Raw genomic sequence first — 17,358 nt, 5'->3', positions numbered from 1 at the left:
ACCCAGTAATGCCGAGCGCCAGGCAGGGACCAACAAGTACCATATTTTAACGTCTTTTGGTATGACGTGGTCGGGGATCGAACCCGCGACCTTCCGCTCTCCGGGCGGACGCTCAAACAACTACACCACGGAGGCGGTCCTTGGTATCATAGTCCTATGGTAATGTGCCACTATAGATATGCTTGAAAACGATATAAGAATCTATACCGAAACGTCGCCATTGTCAAAATAAAGATGTTGATCATCCATAAAGTTGTGTCATCTCTGTACCACCAACTTCTAGAATGCCACTCAAACAATTTATAGTAGGATGATCGAAATAAGTGTTCCTGAACATATTTAGACTAGTTGTTCACAATGTTATATCAAATTCAGAGTAGGTTCTCATAAATAGTGAGTATGGTGTTATGCCGATTTAAGCAATATTCCGGCGATATCACGGCGGGGGACACCTGAAATGGGCTTCACACATTGTACCCATGTGGGGCATCGAACCCGGGTCTTTAGCGTGACGAGTGAACGCTTTAACCACCAGACTACCCCACCGCCCTTTCCCATAAATAAGATAACGTCAAGTTATAATAATCTTTATAGCTGAACTACATTCATACCAGACAGCTCGCGATCACCAGTCCTTGGTCCGTACCGTAAATAACAGCGTTGGTTTTATACTGTCATCGCCTGCAAGTGTACAACAATCAACAGTTAAGGCCTGAGTTGAGGTTAACGTCGCTTTCAGTCAGATCACTTGTAGTCCGTTTGGCTCAAAAGCGGACCGATGAATTGTGCGAGAAAGGAGACGGCAGGTAAATGAATCAATACATTTGTCGGCACTTGTACACGTGCTTCTCGTACACATGGCTGTTCCTCTCATTGCACTCCTCCTTCGTAACAAATAGTGAACTGTGTCAAAACTTTAATTATAGTTTGTTAAACATCTTATTTTTAGGACAGATTCTGCAAAAATTCAGAGTTGGTCCGATGTTTTGATTATGATCAGCGTTCCATTTATTATTATATGTTTATTAGTTTTCAAGTTAGATTGCAATTCATCGGTCCGTTTTTGAGCCAAACGGACAATGATGTTGGATGAAAGCCAACTGTGATTAAGGTTGCCACTCTAAGTAGTGTTCTAAAAACAATGAATGCGTTTTTCAACAAATATCCATTTTCACAGCGATAAAAGTCATCAATTAGATTTGTTTACGTAGGTTTTAGTCGTTTAGCACTTTTGTGAAACCCTTTGTCCGCAGGTACAGTGCTGACAATCACATAAGGGTGAACAAACGATAAGGGCGAACACATAAGGATGAACACACGATAAAGGTGAATACACAAAAAGGTTGAACACATAAGGGTGAACACATACTAAGGTGAACGCGCGATAAGGGCGAACACGCGATAAGGGCGAACACGCGATAAGGGCGAACACACGATAAAGGCGAACACACGATAAAGGCGAACACACGACAAGGGCGAACACACGATAAGGGTGAACCTTGATCAGAACGACTCTCATAGATTTCTTGCGCGCCAAAGGGACGTAACTCTGGGGACAACCCCATTGAAAAGATAAGCCAGTGAGTGAGGTCGACTTAGAGAAAAGGCATAAAAATCGTGTTTGGCTCTCCTTATCTCTCAGAGGGCGGATGAATTATTCCAGCAACATCGTTCGGTTACAGATAGGAAGAGTACATGACAAGCATTACCCTTTAAATCAAACGATGTATAACTAGCTGTGTTAACTGAAACATGAATACCTACTGGCGGTACGTCTACGGGCTCTTTCATTGTGACATGAATTCTGAAACATGTAAAAATCATTGTGTTTTTCAAATCCAACATACGCATGGCACGTTAGCCGTTTTCAGGAAAATTGTGACTACACATTCAAGAGAAAATAGTCATAATCACTAAAGAAAATAAGTGTACCTACAACCAGTGAGTGAGTGAGTTTAATTTTACGCCACACTCAGCAATATTCTAGCTATATGGCGGCGGTATGTACATACATGATAGAGCCTGGATCAGACAATCCAGTGATCAACAACATGAGCATCGATGTACGCATTTGGGAGTACCTACTTCCAACCTTGTGTCAGGTCTAAATATTTGAAAGAGATCCATCTGCCAATGACAGGTACATATATTTGAAACGACGTAAACCAAAGACATGTCAAGTCTATATATTCCACACAAGTCAACCTATTCATATGGTGTGTCTATATATCAGTGAGTGAGTGATTATGGTTTTAAGCCGTTTTTTATCAATATTCCAGTAATATCACGGTAAATGAGCTTCACACATTGTACCCGTTTTGGGAATCGAACCAGGGTTTTTGGCGTGACGAGCGACTCTTTAACCACTAGGCTACCCCTGTATACCAGAGAGAATGAATATTCCAGCAATGTCATGGCTGGGGTCGGGCTTCACATATTGTGCCCATGTGGGGAGTCGAAACCGGACACGGCGTGACGAACTTCGGGGCACACCTACCTCCCCACTGTCTGCATACTAGACAAACATCCATTCTGACAAGTCTATTTCACACACGTGCAAAAACCTGACACCAGCAGGCTTACATACACCAATCACGTGACAGTCAATACTTGACGCATGCGCACATACCACCGTACACGGGGAGCCAGTGCACTGCCCAATCGACCGTTCATTCATCGTCCAGTTCAGCTCAGCGTAGGCATTTCGGACATCCTCACATGTGTAACAGCAGCTGGGGAAGAAACAATTACCTCGGCATCAAATGTCAGGTGTCTAAGAAAAACCTCCCTGATACCTTCAGCCATCTTCAGTTTTCAGCGTTCTTGTCAGATGTATCATGCGTGTTTCACACGTGACCGAAAGTGGTCAATAAATTCTAATCCTGAAAATCTTAAAGTTTTATTGACCACGCCACTCATGAGATCTTCTGTTACGTAACTGTGTATAATGGATCTTACACGAGGTAATAAAGTAGGACAATAGCTAGATGTGATTCTCCTCAACACGGTTGCGATCGTACAGAGATTCCTTTTGAAAACTCGTAGGCAAACATTTTCTTCTTAGACGGCTTTGCCATCGCGAAATAGAAGGGATGTTTGTTTTGTGCAGGAAGTACTGTCTCTAGTATGTCGTTATCTATCGTTTTCAACGACACGCATGCTGCAATTTCCGATCAGTGTAACACGAGATATTCTTGCACAGGATATGGGCGTACAGCAATATAAAAATCTTGACGTATAGTAGTCAAAATAAATTAAGGATCAACATATTGTTTCAAATTACTATAGTCTATAGGGCCATATATACTACTCAAACTTTTCTGAGGATCAAATCATGGATTCAACAGAAAACTATTATGTAGGGTCAATTTTGGTTTATTGTAATCATGCATATGGATCCAGGTTTCACTATGTCATTGCATCTTGTGGATCCTATACCTGCTATTGACATGTGTTGTTATTTGTCAATGACTCGTTCCATGTTTTGCAAAATGGTTGATTGTTGCCATGAAAACCATTTTTATGGTTACTCATGTATCAAGTGCATAAGGTTAGATTAAAGTGACTAAAGAGAGATGACCATATCATTATTTATCCAGTTTAAAATGGAAACAATTTCAAATAATAAATCTACGTTTAAGTAAAGTTGTGAATGTTTGTGATCCTTAGCAAAGTGTGAGTGGTATGACACTACATTAATACGGAAGAATAGTTGTTCTTTTAAGTTTTGAGGAGCATGTATTCTTAAGGTAATTCAAATTTAAAATAACAGTAATACTATACTTTACTTGGTTTGGGCACCCCAGCATGAACATTGTGGAATCTGAAAAGATAATAAACTGAGTTGCCTTTACTGAATTCGCTGAAATCATGTATGACAGGACCACACATGGCTCGCTCAACAGTGTTAAACTTTGATTTGAAGGAGTTGGTGAGTGGTTCAGGAAAACATCGCTTCACTTGTTAAATAGAAGGACATACAACCAATCAGTTCAGAAATTGTAACCACCTGATCTTATTACTAACAATACATCGCTCAGAACATTGCGTACGGACTCATTCGCTTTTCAAGCGCAGTTTTTGTACAGATTTTGAAAAGGAGTAAAGAGGGTTGGAGTGAGGCTGTTATGACCTCAGGGCCGTTGCCCCTCCACACCGACATAGACAGCGAAATGGACTTCTCCCAGGAAGTGCTGCCTACAGTAGTGAGTGAGTGAGTTTAGTTCTACGCCGCACTCTGCAATATTCCAGCTATATGGCGGTGGTTTGTAAATAATTGAGTCTGTACAAGAAAAGCCAGTGATCAACATCGTGAGTATCGATCAAAGCAATTGGGGTACGACCAGTCAGCGAGCCTGACCACCCCATTCCGTTAGTCGGCTCTTATGACAAACATGGGTTACTGAAGATCAATCCTAACCCGGATCTTCACAGGTAGCTGACTAAAGTAGTCGAATCCACCAAGAATATTTCGGAGAATGTGAAGACTCCCCAACACTTTGGCATTCTGCATTACCCAAAGTGTCAGAAGGGGCCCGGCTACCTTCCCAATGGTGGTCAACCGATCAAGGTACACAAGCATGTCACTTAGGATACTGAGTTTGGTAACTATTTACAAGGTCTTGGACAGTCTCATTAAAATTCATTGCATAAATTTCATATTAATATTTTCATGCAAAATCACACATTGCCGGGTTCGAGTGGGAAATGACTGGTCTTGACAAGTAAAAGGAAAGCCTTCTGATGACGTCATCCAAACGAAGGACGATTCGGTGTTGCCGTCCTTCTCAACACGCTACACATAAACTCGATGCAGTGGTCGTTCAGTCTTCCCTGAAAAACCGAACTAGTGCCGATTTGATGTCACAGTGGCACTTCGCCTCGTTGACCTTTTCCCCTGTAGCGTTCAGCTTACAGAACCACCAAAAACATCAAACGTGACAGTAAGATTATGTCCACACTCTTTTTATAAAAGTGAGAAATGCCTTGTTATCATTGGACTTATGACATGTTTCACAAGAGCATAATCAAACGAATGAATGTGTGCAAAAGTTCAACTCTAAACTTCAGATTTTCTAAAGTCTACATTCATAATTTGGGCGAAGTGTGTCCTTTATATGGGTGTTCAGGACTTTCTCTCTAACGTGCATCCCTAGGTACATATTGGCTTGACCTTCTATGATTCTGGCCTCAAATCAGTTAACCGATGCTCCCTCTTCTGGGTTGCCACGTTTCAGAAGAAGAACGTTGCATTTGTCATGGCCGAGATATGCCAGTGTTATTGAAAATCGGCTACGATGATGATTATTATTTTGTAATTAATTTTGGTCGGCTCTTAATACAAACATCGGCACTTACTACAAACATGGAACATCTCTGCCTCAGAATTCCAGTCGGTGAATTTGATAGATAGTGGGAACATTCAGTTTGACCTGAGTTCGATCTGCGAGTTGATTCAAGTTACCGACCTTAACTAGTATTAACTGTTTGGTCGGCATTCTTGAAGGTGGTGAGCAAACAGGAAAACACAAACCATATGGATAATAACTTCTGGTATTTGGTATTTAGGGGACGGCTCAATGTAAATTCGTACAACCGTTATCGAGCTAGGGTCAGTACTACCCAAAAATGAGATGTTTAAATATTTGATAATGATGTGTTGTGTTTAGCAACATATTTACATTAAAAACAACAGGTAAAGATCAAAAGTTAAAAATCGATACCTGGATGCACGATAAGATAAACAAAGAGCACATTGTTATTAAAGCCAGATGTACAAAAAGCATAAACAATTATAACACGCATATGGGATACAAATTCAATTGGAACGTTGATAAATGTAATAAGCCAGAAATTAATACTGTAATTTGGTATTGCCATAACAATTTACCTGGCATTCATCACCACTTGGTCTTTTGGAGAGCGTGAAGTTGCACTCATATTTCAGCGGCGAGTCATCCTCCAGGACAAAGGTTTGGAAATATGGACTTCTTGTCTCGTTGCTGAAGCTGCTGAACCCATCAGTTTTATTGAAGACCATGCCGTCACCACACCTATCATTGGGAAGGCATACATTCAAAGTTGGGAATAGGGCATTATTAGAGCACCTGGCTGAAAATGAGTGAAAATATGTTGCCATGGAATTGCAATATCAAAGATATTTTGCCATTTTTCACATGTATTGTAAAACCTACTTTCGAGTGAGACTTTGTGTAATTATGGATTTGTGCGTATGTGTATCCACAGGGGCTTGTAATGCTAAAATAACTGGGAGTGAGTGAGTGAGTTTAGTTTTACACCGCTTTCAGCAACATTTCAGCAATATCACGGCGGGGGACACCAGAAATGGGCTTCACACATTGTACCCATTTGGGGAATCGAACCCGGGCCTTTGACATGACGAGCCAACGATTTAACCAATAGGCTACCGCACCGACCCGACGTGTTATTAGGGCACCTGGCTGAAGGAATGAAGTGGGTTTAAGTCATGTCTTACATCATGGCGTCCGTAGTGAGCGGCGTATGTAAATATGGCACATTTCATATTGAAATAGACTCTATTTGGGGCCATTTCTCGGCCATTGGAATGGAATGGTGTTTGTTAAGTGTGGAGCCAACACCACATGCCGGTTTTGATCCTGATTCTTAACGTTTCTCACACTGTACTGAAAACCTGTTCCCAGAAACTGCTAGACTGAAGGAGCTGAAAATGTGAGTTCCAATGGGAACGCATAATTCATGTTACAAATTCCAGTCACTTTGGTGTCCGAAAGAAACGTATCCAGAAATATTGATACGTCATTATTGGGGGCGGTGGGGTAGCCTAGTGGTTAAAGCGTTGGCTCGTCACGCCGAAGACCCGGGTTCGATTCCCCACATGGGCACAATGTGTTAAGCCCATTTCTGGTGTCCCCCGCCGTGATATTGCTGGAATATTGCTAAAAGTGGTGTAAAGCTAAACTCAGTCAGTCAGTGATACGCCATTATTGAATTCGGCTAATCATACACACAGGAGAGACTGGTTAGGATATTCTGAGCACGTACTTAAACAATATGCACAACTGATATCCACAATAGCGAAACATGTCAGCAAACATACGTTAACAAACGATCGGCAGTTCATCGAGTTACGCAGGATACAACATGCCCAAATTAGGCATACACTACACCAGACTGGTGAAGATCCGGTTTAGAATTAGTCTTCAGCAACCCATGCTTGTCGTAAGAGGCGACTAACGGGATCGGGTGGTCAGGCCAGCTGACTTGGTTGACACATGTCATCGTATCCCAATTGCGTAGATCGATGTTCATGATGTTTATCACTGGATTGTCTGGTCCAAACTCCATTATTTACAGACCGCCGCCATATAGCTGGAATATTGCCGAGTGCCGCGTTAAACAACAGCCAAACTATAAACTACATCAAAGTTTGGTCATGACTGAAGCTGATATGACAACAATACGAGATGTACAGTTTCTTGATGCTGCTGCCGCCATTTCATTGTACGTCATGCGCAGAGAAACAGTTTGAAGCATCGCCAAAGAAACGGACAGTTGGACCTCACCATGTGTCGTGTGTCATTTACCAGCGGACAATGCCAGGTTCTGACGCCCATCCATCAAGTGAATGTGTCTTTTGGAATTGATCACATTTCTGCTTAAGATGACATGTTGTTCAAATGCCCATATTTTAGAATTAGTTCTCAGTTTTATTTCATTTCAAAATATTTAAATGTATATAACTGCATGTGATTACTTGACATCTGATTTACAAAAACACAATATTTTCTATTCTATAAAAAGCCCGAAAACAGAAGGCGACTGTGTACGTAGTTCGGAGGTTTGACATTCCTTGTCAAGACCGCGTCGTGACTGACATTTGGTGTCATGTGTTCAGGAGCTATTGGATTTACTCCTTTTGGATTCACCGTCATGGCTTGCCTCAGGCTTGGATCCGCATGACATCCTTGGGGAGGTCGCTAGCCCCCACATACGTATGGTACAGTGAGTTGCCTGGGTTTTAAACCCTTTTCATTGTTGGTGTAGGAATATCAGGGCGGAGGAATAATTCGTGAAGCAGGAACGGGATTGAAACTCTAGGTGTTCCTTTAAACGACATACCCTGCTCTGAGGATGGAATACCGTGTCCCGCTGACAGTGGACACCGCATCACAGGAGACCGGCATCATGTTGGCATCGATTGGCAGTCCTGAGAAAGAAAGGAAAGTTGACAGTTTTCTCTGAATTGTTAGTGATCACATGGACTCTTAAACACAGGGAATTGTAACCAAAGGGACTTGTGTCGCCTTATATTTTAACCACAACATGGGCGGTGTTGAAGCCCAGTGGTTAAAGCGTTCGCTCGTCATGCCGAAGACCCGGGTTCGATTCCCCACATGGGTACAATGTGTGAAATCCATTCCTGGTGTCCGCCGCCGTGATATTGCTGGAATATTGCTAAAAGCGAGGTAAAACCTCACCCACTCACCCACTCACTCGCTCACTCACTAACTACAGCATATCTGTATGTCACACTTCAGTTTATCGCCGGTTTGAACCAACGCGTCAGTTACACTGAGACTTGCATCTTTGCTGAGGTGATGTGACGTGAACTGAAGTGAAGTGAAGTAAGGATACCCCAGCTAGTCTACTTCATCGATCATTGGGATCGGTTCTGCCTTGAACCACCACGGGACTAACCTTTGACGACATGAAGCAGGGTTCTGGTACCTTATTTCGTCATTGCGTGACTAGTGACATCCATGTGAAATTGGGAGCGTGCTACTGTGTAATTTTAAAACAAATCTCTTGGACTGTGCACATATTTAAAGCAATTTAGGCTTAGACCTATCCATCAACCTTTTAAAGGGAACTTTCGAGACTATATACCTATAGTGCGTCTCCTGTGCGACAGGGCCCCTGATCCCGTGCCCCGTGCCCCGTGCACCGTGCCCCATCGAAACGGGACCTACCGACAGCAGATGCTCTCAATTGAACTGTTCGGCCAAGATGGACTGAGCTGCTGGACAGGTCGTTGCCATAGATGTCTGTCAATCTCAGGGTGAAAGTTGCGTTGCTGTCCTGGCCCACGTTACGTTGGATCTCCATCGGTGCAAGTAGTCTACAATAAATAACAAATACTACATAACAGTATATCATTTAGACTGTTTTAGTAAGGAGTGACTTTTGTAAACCGCTGATGTTAGCACTAATCCAGCTATGTGACACTCCATTGCTCAAGTGAGTGAGTGAGAGAGTGAGTGAGTGAATATGGTTTTAAGCTGCTTTTAGCAATATTCCCGCAATATCACCTCGGGGGACACCAGAAATGGGCTTCACGCGCTCGTTATAGTGAAATACCATTAATGTTGTCTCGGTACAATCATGCACTATCAACCTGACCTAACCACCAACCCATTTTGTCGCGGCTTTCCACCAGCATATATTACTGAGTCAAAAAAGAAACTTCACAAAATGTAATTTGAAAAATAATGAATAATTTTTCTCTGATGATACATCTTGGTATCCGAAATGGGATCCCTATCTTTCGACTCTAGAAAAACGTTAGCAAAACCCACTCAAACCCATCCATTCGTCGTGCAAATGACGTTAGTGCTAAATCAGGTTTTGCACGTGCAGTCGATCACGTGATCTTCGCATCGAAGTTTTCTTCATATGACGTGTTCGCATTGGCCTCAAGAAATGAAAAAACACTTTTAAACCACAGTTCTAACGGTACTTGAAATGCCACGATTGACAAATGTGCAACGTGAACGTGCCGTTGGAATGTTGCAAGCAGGGGGAAGATCTGTTTAGAGGTCGACTGTCCTCAGAGACCATTCGAAATCGTTTGCGGGCTGCCAAGCTCCATTCTCGACGTCCATATCGTGGGCCACAATAATGACGCCGTTTCATCAACGTCAACGTCTGCTGTGTGCCCAACGTCACCTCCGATGGACCCAGAGAGACTGGAATCGAGTCGTCTTTAGCGATGAATCCAGGTTTACCCTCAGATTCGCGGACGGCAGGCATAGAGTCTGGAGACGACGTCCTGAACGGTATGCCCAATGTTGTGTACAGGAAGTCGACAGATTCGGGGGCGGAAGTTGCATGGTGTGTGGTGCTTTCTGTGGGAACAACCGTTCCCGACTTCTGGTCATCCGTGGAAACCTCACAGCTGCTGCTTACCGCGACCAGGTGCTCACCCCTGAACTCGTTCCTTTCATGGCGGCTCATGGCCCAGGTCTACAGTTCGAGCATGATAATGCTTGGCCGCATACCGCGATGTTGAAACGAAATTTCCTTCAAAACGCTGGAATCAACGTCATGGACTGGCCATCGAGGTCGCCTGACCTTAATCCAATAGAGCACGTTTGGGATGCACTTGGGAGAAGGCTTCGTGGTCTTAGGAACCAACCTCAGAATTTGCAGGAACTTGGCGCTGCCTTGCAAGAGCAATGGCGCAGAATCCCCAACCACGTGTTCACAAGCATCAGGCAGTCGATGAGGAGATGGTGTTTGGCAGTGGTGAATGCGTGGGGCGGCCATACACGATATTGAACTGAGAAATTTCGCATTTATTCTTGTGACTTGACATTCTGTATACCCATGTTTTGGAACGGCGGTGTAGCCTAATGGAACTGATTATGGCACTGTCAGTGTATCGTGTACATCACACAGATCTCAGCAATGAAATAATAACAATTTAACCATCTTACCATCTCTTGTTCTTTTATAGTGCTCTGAAGAAAGAATGTGAAGTTTCTTTTTTGACTCAGTATATATGTGACTGGAGACTAGGTCCAAAAGGACTATCTTTTTAACCCGAAGAGCACTGAAGCTCCCCAATGGTGAAAGGAGGTAAGAAATAGTAAAAAAGCAATATGTAGATCATAATGTAGTTCAGACAACTGAGAATGTGTGTTTGAACGTACATTCTCTGTGTCAGTGGCTGACTCTGGCCGGTGTTATATGTGTGTGTGTCAGTGACTCACTTCTGGATAATGCTGTATGTCTGTGAACCACTGGTATTTTTGCCGTCGAAGGTACAGATGATGGTTACTTTCTCTTTTCGGCGCAGTGATCTTTCCCTTTCACCGTACGATACCAAGACTTTCACAACAAACGTCATCACATGCTTCTGTTTCTGAAATCAAGATTGCTTCCCATTATGTTTAATGATGAAAAAGCTTTTCTGTCCAAAATCTGAACCACATAATTCCGGGCGCAATGTCGGATAAAGGCTATGGTGCTAAATAAAGCAGTACAAATCTAGTAATTAATACCGCGATAAGAGGATCCTTGTACGGAAAAGGGACACAACCTTTCATGACACACAACAGTGAATTAGCAGTATTTCACACGACGACGCGGAAACGTGTCTGACCCAGGTCAAGTGGACGCAATGTCGGGCAGGAGAGTGGAAGGTTGATGGTTCGGTCACGTAGCCGCGTCATACAAAAGGACGCAAAAATATGACACTTGACATTTAGAGGATAAATCATGTCTTCAGCATGTAGAGTAAAGAAGAGTAGCTCGCGTGTCTCTTCATTTTACTCTAACTAGCAGGCAACGACAATAATCGGCATAGATCGCCACAGGCAGTTACAAGCAGTCAAAAACGTTCATGTAAGCCGCTGTATATAGGATGAACAATTAGGTCACCTTGACCCACTCTGAAACTATGCGTATTGAATGGCAGCTTTTACCACTACGTCACCGCCATCATTAAATGCCGCCGTGTTAAGATGTGAGCATGGTTTTAGCAATACTCCAACGCTGTCATAGAGGGGGGACACCAAATGAGCTTGTCTACCAAAGTAGAATCAAACCCAGATCTTCGGCGTGACGAGCGAACGCTTTAACCACCAGGCTACCCCACCACCCTTGTAAGATGTGATATTTAAGTCAAAATTCAAAGTGATGGTCACCCACCAATGTAGCCACTTGACCAACACTGTATATGTATAAGCAAACATGACCCTGAGCCATGTCCGAACGTGCCATACACCAGCAGCAAATTTCGGCCAGTTTACCTTGAATACACAAGGGAGATTACTCTGTCCCGGGTAGGCAATAAACAGCTGAAAGTTGACCCCGTCAGAAGTCTTGAAAGGAACTGTTCTCTCTGCACATTCAGCCACGGCGCAAACTGTCAGGTCGGTTACGATGGTTACCAGGGCGGGACGAACCGGATGAGCCCCACAGTGAGGAGTGACTGTCATTTGGTAACAATAGAACGTCAACATGGAGATCATGTATCTTATATAAAAACAAATATATCTATATATATCCCCGTGTTAAATGCATAATAATATACATTACATCTTACACAGTAAACAAGCGTCATAGGCGGGTCCAGATGGGGTGTGCAGGGGTGCGCACCCCCGTTTTGTCCTGAAAGTTTATTAAATGACCATTGAAACCCGTGAAAATGAACTGTGCAATCCCCACCCCAACCCCGACACCGTCCTCAAAAAGCTGTATCCGCCCCTGAGCGTCGTACAAAAGAATCAAAAATCGGTCTCTATACCTTCGAGAATTGGGTGATTAAATTTTCCAGTATTATTGGGATAATTTATGTTCTTGGATATTTATTTCATAGGTGATCAATTTGTGGTCATTGCATGAATGTGTGTCTGTGATGTATAGTTGTAAAAACAGAAAAAGATGATGAACAAATTTCTTTTTGCTGGCTTTTGGCAGAAGTACCAGCTTTACCGGAAGGATTTTTGTTTGCTCACTCCGCAATCAGCAATATTCCAGCTTCATGGCGGCGGTCTGTAAATAATAGAGGCTGGACCAGTCTGGATCCAGTGATTGACATCATGAGCATCGATCCACGCAGTTGGAATACGATGACATGTGTAAATCATGTCAGCGCGACTGACCACCCGATCCCGTTAGTCGCTTTTTCGACATGTGTTGCTGAAGACCTACCTTAACCCGGATGTTACAGCAAGGGACTATGGGTAGGATAGGTTGTTGCGAAACTTGTCGCAAACGTTTTTCGAACAGTTTCAGGATGCTACATTGTGTACTTAAGTGAGTGAGTGAGTTTTTAGTTTTACGCCGCTTTCAGCAATATTCCAGCAATATCACTGCGGGGACACCAGAAATGGGCTTCACACACTGTACCCATGTTGGGAATCGAATCCGGGTCTTCGGCGTGACGAGCGAACGCTTTAACCACTAGGCTACCCCACCGTCCCTGTGTACTGAAGCTAATGATTGAAATAACATATTGGACATTCCGCAGCTCAAGGAAACGGGAGAAAAAAATCAAATAGTTAAAATAGTTGTATTTGTATCTCACTGTATATAAATAAATACAATATTAATTTTATTATCAAACAAACTAAATCAACTGAGGTTAACCCTTCCATATACACCCTCCCTCCAACCACGCAGAAAGTTTAAATCAGATGTACAAAGGCTTCAGGTTTACGCTTCACATATTTCCTTTTTAAAAAGGTTGTTTGTCAAACTTTAAAGAATAAATGTTAAGTTGCTTAGGCGATGCAATTATTTTAATGAGCTAACACATACTCGTATAGTCCTCCTTAACCTGTTCTCTGCATGTAGGATGTAACACACCGTAATGTTGTGTGAGGCGTTTATAGACTGTGTTGGGTGGGGTGTTTTGTCATTCACATTGTACATGCTTCTCCATAAAAAATCCTCACCCCTCTAGCCATGAATTATGAACGGTCCCAATGAAGCATGGGTAGATTTATCTCAGGTTTAGGATCTTACCGGGGCTCATTTTAACAGGAATTATTTGTTTCGTTCAAATGATATATATTCAGAGACTAAGCGTTAGTTTGAACTGCAGATATTGCTCATTGTCTTACATACCTGTGTTATCTGTATAGATGATGATTCATTTCCCTATGGAGCATGTTCCTACATATTTATCATTTACAATATGGAAGGCTTACATGTTATTTGTATAATAATGTTTTCAACACAGTTTAAATGTTTCAGTATACAAAAATGTAATGTAATCACATTGTACATCAATCTCTTCAATTTTAGAAACTGAAATATCCCCTTCTCCTTGTGCATAATGTTGTGTATTACTTGCTAGATAACGGTGTTAGCATCTGCACCGAAACGTCCAACCTATTGCAATGAAGAAGTTGTCTATCCTCATACCAGCTTCTTAACGTCATTTAGTTGTAGAAATGCAATGTTCATGTCTCTAGTTTAATGCCCAGTATCTTCCTGATCGTCTTTTCGACATGCATGCTTGAATGCACAAAGAGCAGTTTGCAAGTTATGTATAATTTTGGATGGACAAAAGGTGGCTTCATTTACATATAAATTATGTATTAATATGAAATGGGACATACCTTTGAGAATATAGCCGGCAGGAATCTTCGCTAAAACGGACAACTGCAAAATTAAAATTTTGTCGCATTTATTAAAAAACTTGTAAACTCTGTAAATATAAGAGTCTTGGTCATACAATAAAGTGAGAGACATCGTGAGCACATACGCAATTGAAATACGTTCACAAGTATCACCAAGTGTGCGTGACGACCCAGTCCCTATCGACGCCTCTTTCGACAGGCATGGGTTACTCACGATTAATTTTTACCGGGATCTTCGTGGGTTTAGATCAAAAGCCATACTGTCACCTGCATACTTCATTTCAACATTAACCAGTGAAGGTCGGAGTTAGAATATTGATCTTCAGTAACCCATGCTTGGATTGTCTGGTCCAGACTCGATTATTTACTGACCGCCGCCATATAGCTGGAATATTGCTGAGTGCGGCGTAATACTAAACTTACTCACTCACCCATTTCAACATTGGAGCGGGTCTAGACATGGAACCGTGTTTAAACATCGCGACGCGTCTTTAAACTGTTTGACTACCTAGTTGGTTTGTGTGTTTCGTTATTGTTTAACGCCGCACTCAGCAATATTCCAGCTATATAATGGTGGTCTGTAAATAATCGAGTCTGGACCAGACAATCCAGTGATTAACAGAATGAGTAATTGGGAACCGATGACATGTTTCAGCCAAGTCAACGAGCCTGACCACCCAAACCCGTTAGTCACCTCTTCGACAAGTATGGGTTACTGAAGATCAATTCTAACCCGGATCTTCACGGGTTATAGTTGCTATTCGGGCAATGCCGAGTTTGTGTCTCGGAATACAGTATATGGTGTACATATAAATATCTAGATCATTGGACTTAGTTTGACAGTAGCATGAAACGTAACAAGAGATTGATACTCAAAAGGTATAAATAGAAACTGAAGCTTTAACGAAACAAATACAGAATGGTTGACATCACAGGAAACCAAATAAATGAACCATAAACCATAAAAAGGATTGATGCTCAAAACAAATTGATACTTACGCAACATACATATATTCTGATACTCTTACTGACTGACTGAGTTTGGCTTTACGCCGCTTTTAGCAATATTCCAGCAACATCACGGCGGGGGACACCAGAAATGGGCTTCACACAATGTACCCATGTGGGGATTCGAACCCCGGTCTTCGGCGTGACGAGCCAACGCTTTAACCACTAGACTACCCCACCGCCCCTACTCCTACTGAACTAATAATAAATCACATCACAGAAATCTAATTAATAATAGGGATTGATACTCACACTGTATAAATGAAGTGAGTGAGTATGGTTTTACGCCGCTTTTAGCAATATTCCAGCAATATCACGGTTGGGTACACCAGAAATGGGCTTCACACGTAGTGCCCATGCATGTGGGGAATCGAACCCGGGTCTTCGGAGTGACGAGCCAACGCTTTAACCATTAGGCTATTCCACCGCCCCCGAATGAATTAAGACTGATAAGCAAAACATATATTGATACTAACATAATACATAGATACTGGTACTCTCACTACACAAATACTGATTGACATCACAGAAAACACAAATAAAAGAGATTGATACTCACACTCCATAAATTATTGATACACAAAACATAAACTGATATGGACACTCACTAAGCAAATAGAGAACGATTGACATAAAAGAAAACAAAACTGGTGCTGACTGATACTCACACAAGATACGTTTAAAACGTAAACTGCCGCCAGCCAAATCTCCATAGTCTACCCTCTAGAAGAGATATATATCTTGTTTTGTAATCAATCATATAATTCGCTTGTTGTTTCATGCAGGACTCCGCAATACACTAGCTATATGTCAGCAGTTTGTCAATAACCAAGTCTGAACAAGACAATCCAGAGATAAACATCGATATTACCATTTCGGACTGAGTGAAGATAGGGTGGATAGGGCCGGAGGGAGGATAGTGAGTGAGTGAGTTTAGTTTAGTTTTACGCCGCACTAAGCAACATTCATCTCTTTGGCAGCGGTCTGTGAATAATCGAGTCTGGACCAGAAAACCCAGTCATCAACAGCATGAGCATCGATCTGCGCAATTGGGAACCGAAGACATGCGTCAACCAAGTCAACGAGCCTGACCACCCGATCCCGTTAGTCGCCTCTTACGACAAGCATGGGCCACTGAAGATGAATATTCTAGCCCGGACCTTCACGGGTCGAGGGAGGATAGGATTGAAGGGTATCATATTATAACACATTCCACTTGTGATGTAGGCCTACTCATCCAATGTAAATATATTGAACACAAGGACGCATGAAATTTCAAAATCAACAATACCTCACATGAGCTGACTCCCCACGCAGACATCACCCGTGACTGTAAATGTTCTTCCCCGTATCACTGCACGTGCAGCATGCCGGACTGTTACATAATCAGACTGAGACGAACACTGTCACCCAGTCAAGACTGGGTTTGTCAGTGTCTGCTGTGAATGAGTTTCGGATGTGACGGCGGTCAGTAAACAATCGAGTCAAAGCCAGGTAAATTAGCAGCCACCCACTCTAAATACTATAACAGTACAAGTAGTTTGTGTACAGGTAAAGCGACCTGGTAATGCACTGCACTGAAATGAGTAAGTAAGGTTGCAGAACAGAACGCGGACTATTGGCAAGAAAAGCAAGCACTGTGACCACCTTGCTACCCTACATCCCGTTGTCCATAGGCGATCAGCGGAAGCCTCAGATAATGGTATGACATTTATTGCTCTTGGAAACTGTTCTCTTTCGATCCAAGTTTTTGTCGTTATCAAAATCAGTATACCTTAGGTTAAGTAATTATTAGTAACATCTTGTATTTGAACCTATTAAGATACGATTTAAATAATATATATGGTCATCTTCTGTGATTGGTTAAAGGGATGTTATTATTTCCGACAATATTATGTTACAGTGTTGTTCAATAATAACCTGTTGTCACTCAAGTCAAACTAAACATTCTGCCGAAGTCTGACTTTGCTGTGTA

At 42.4% G+C, this 17,358-nt stretch overlaps 1 protein-coding gene across 5 annotated transcripts; it reads right to left on the bottom strand.

The window, feature by feature from the left end:
* Nucleotides 1-571: 571 nt before the first annotated feature.
* LOC124265652 (vitelline envelope sperm lysin receptor-like) lies at nt 572-16,813 on the bottom strand. Of its 5 annotated transcripts, none has more exons than XM_046700447.1 (12): nt 16,675-16,813; nt 16,052-16,106; nt 14,355-14,397; nt 12,036-12,217; nt 10,995-11,146; nt 8,973-9,121; nt 8,122-8,209; nt 5,891-6,053; nt 3,789-3,823; nt 2,630-2,732; nt 1,761-1,804; nt 572-681 (listed from the first exon to the last, which is right to left on the bottom strand). In XM_046700447.1, the coding sequence occupies exons 2-12, from the start codon at nt 16,094-16,096 to the stop codon at nt 675-677; spliced, it is 1,011 nt and encodes a 336-aa protein (XP_046556403.1). In that variant the 5' UTR covers nt 16,097-16,106; nt 16,675-16,813; the 3' UTR covers nt 572-674. The 5 variants fall into 5 exon arrangements, with proteins under 5 accessions (XP_046556403.1, XP_046556401.1, XP_046556405.1 ...); XM_046700445.1 differs by having other exon boundaries at nt 1,765-1,804; XM_046700449.1 differs by having other exon boundaries at nt 2,638-2,732; nt 16,675-16,812.
* Nucleotides 16,814-17,358: the final 545 nt, after the last annotated feature.

This window comes from Haliotis rubra, unplaced genomic scaffold, assembly GCF_003918875.1.
Source record: "Haliotis rubra isolate DU_JTF1 unplaced genomic scaffold, ASM391887v1 Scf99, whole genome shotgun sequence".
Taxonomy (NCBI): Eukaryota; Metazoa; Mollusca; class Gastropoda; order Lepetellida; family Haliotidae; genus Haliotis; species Haliotis rubra.
Note: the sequence above shows the minus strand (reverse complement) of the source record. Positions and strands in the feature narration are given on the sequence as shown.

Bases quoted from the DNA above. Each gene is read 5' to 3' on its own strand.
- LOC124265652 (XM_046700445.1), bottom strand. From the start codon at position 16,096: ATGGAGATTTGGCTGGCGGCAGTTTACGTTTTAAACGTATCTTGT. The intron at 12,218-14,354 runs GTATGTCCCATT...ACCAAATGACAG, and splicing joins TGCCGGCTATATTCTCAAAG to TCACTCCTCACTGTGGGGCT. The intron at 9,122-10,994 runs GTGAGTCACTGA...TATTTATTGTAG, and splicing joins ACATACAGCATTATCCAGAA to ACTACTTGCACCGATGGAGA.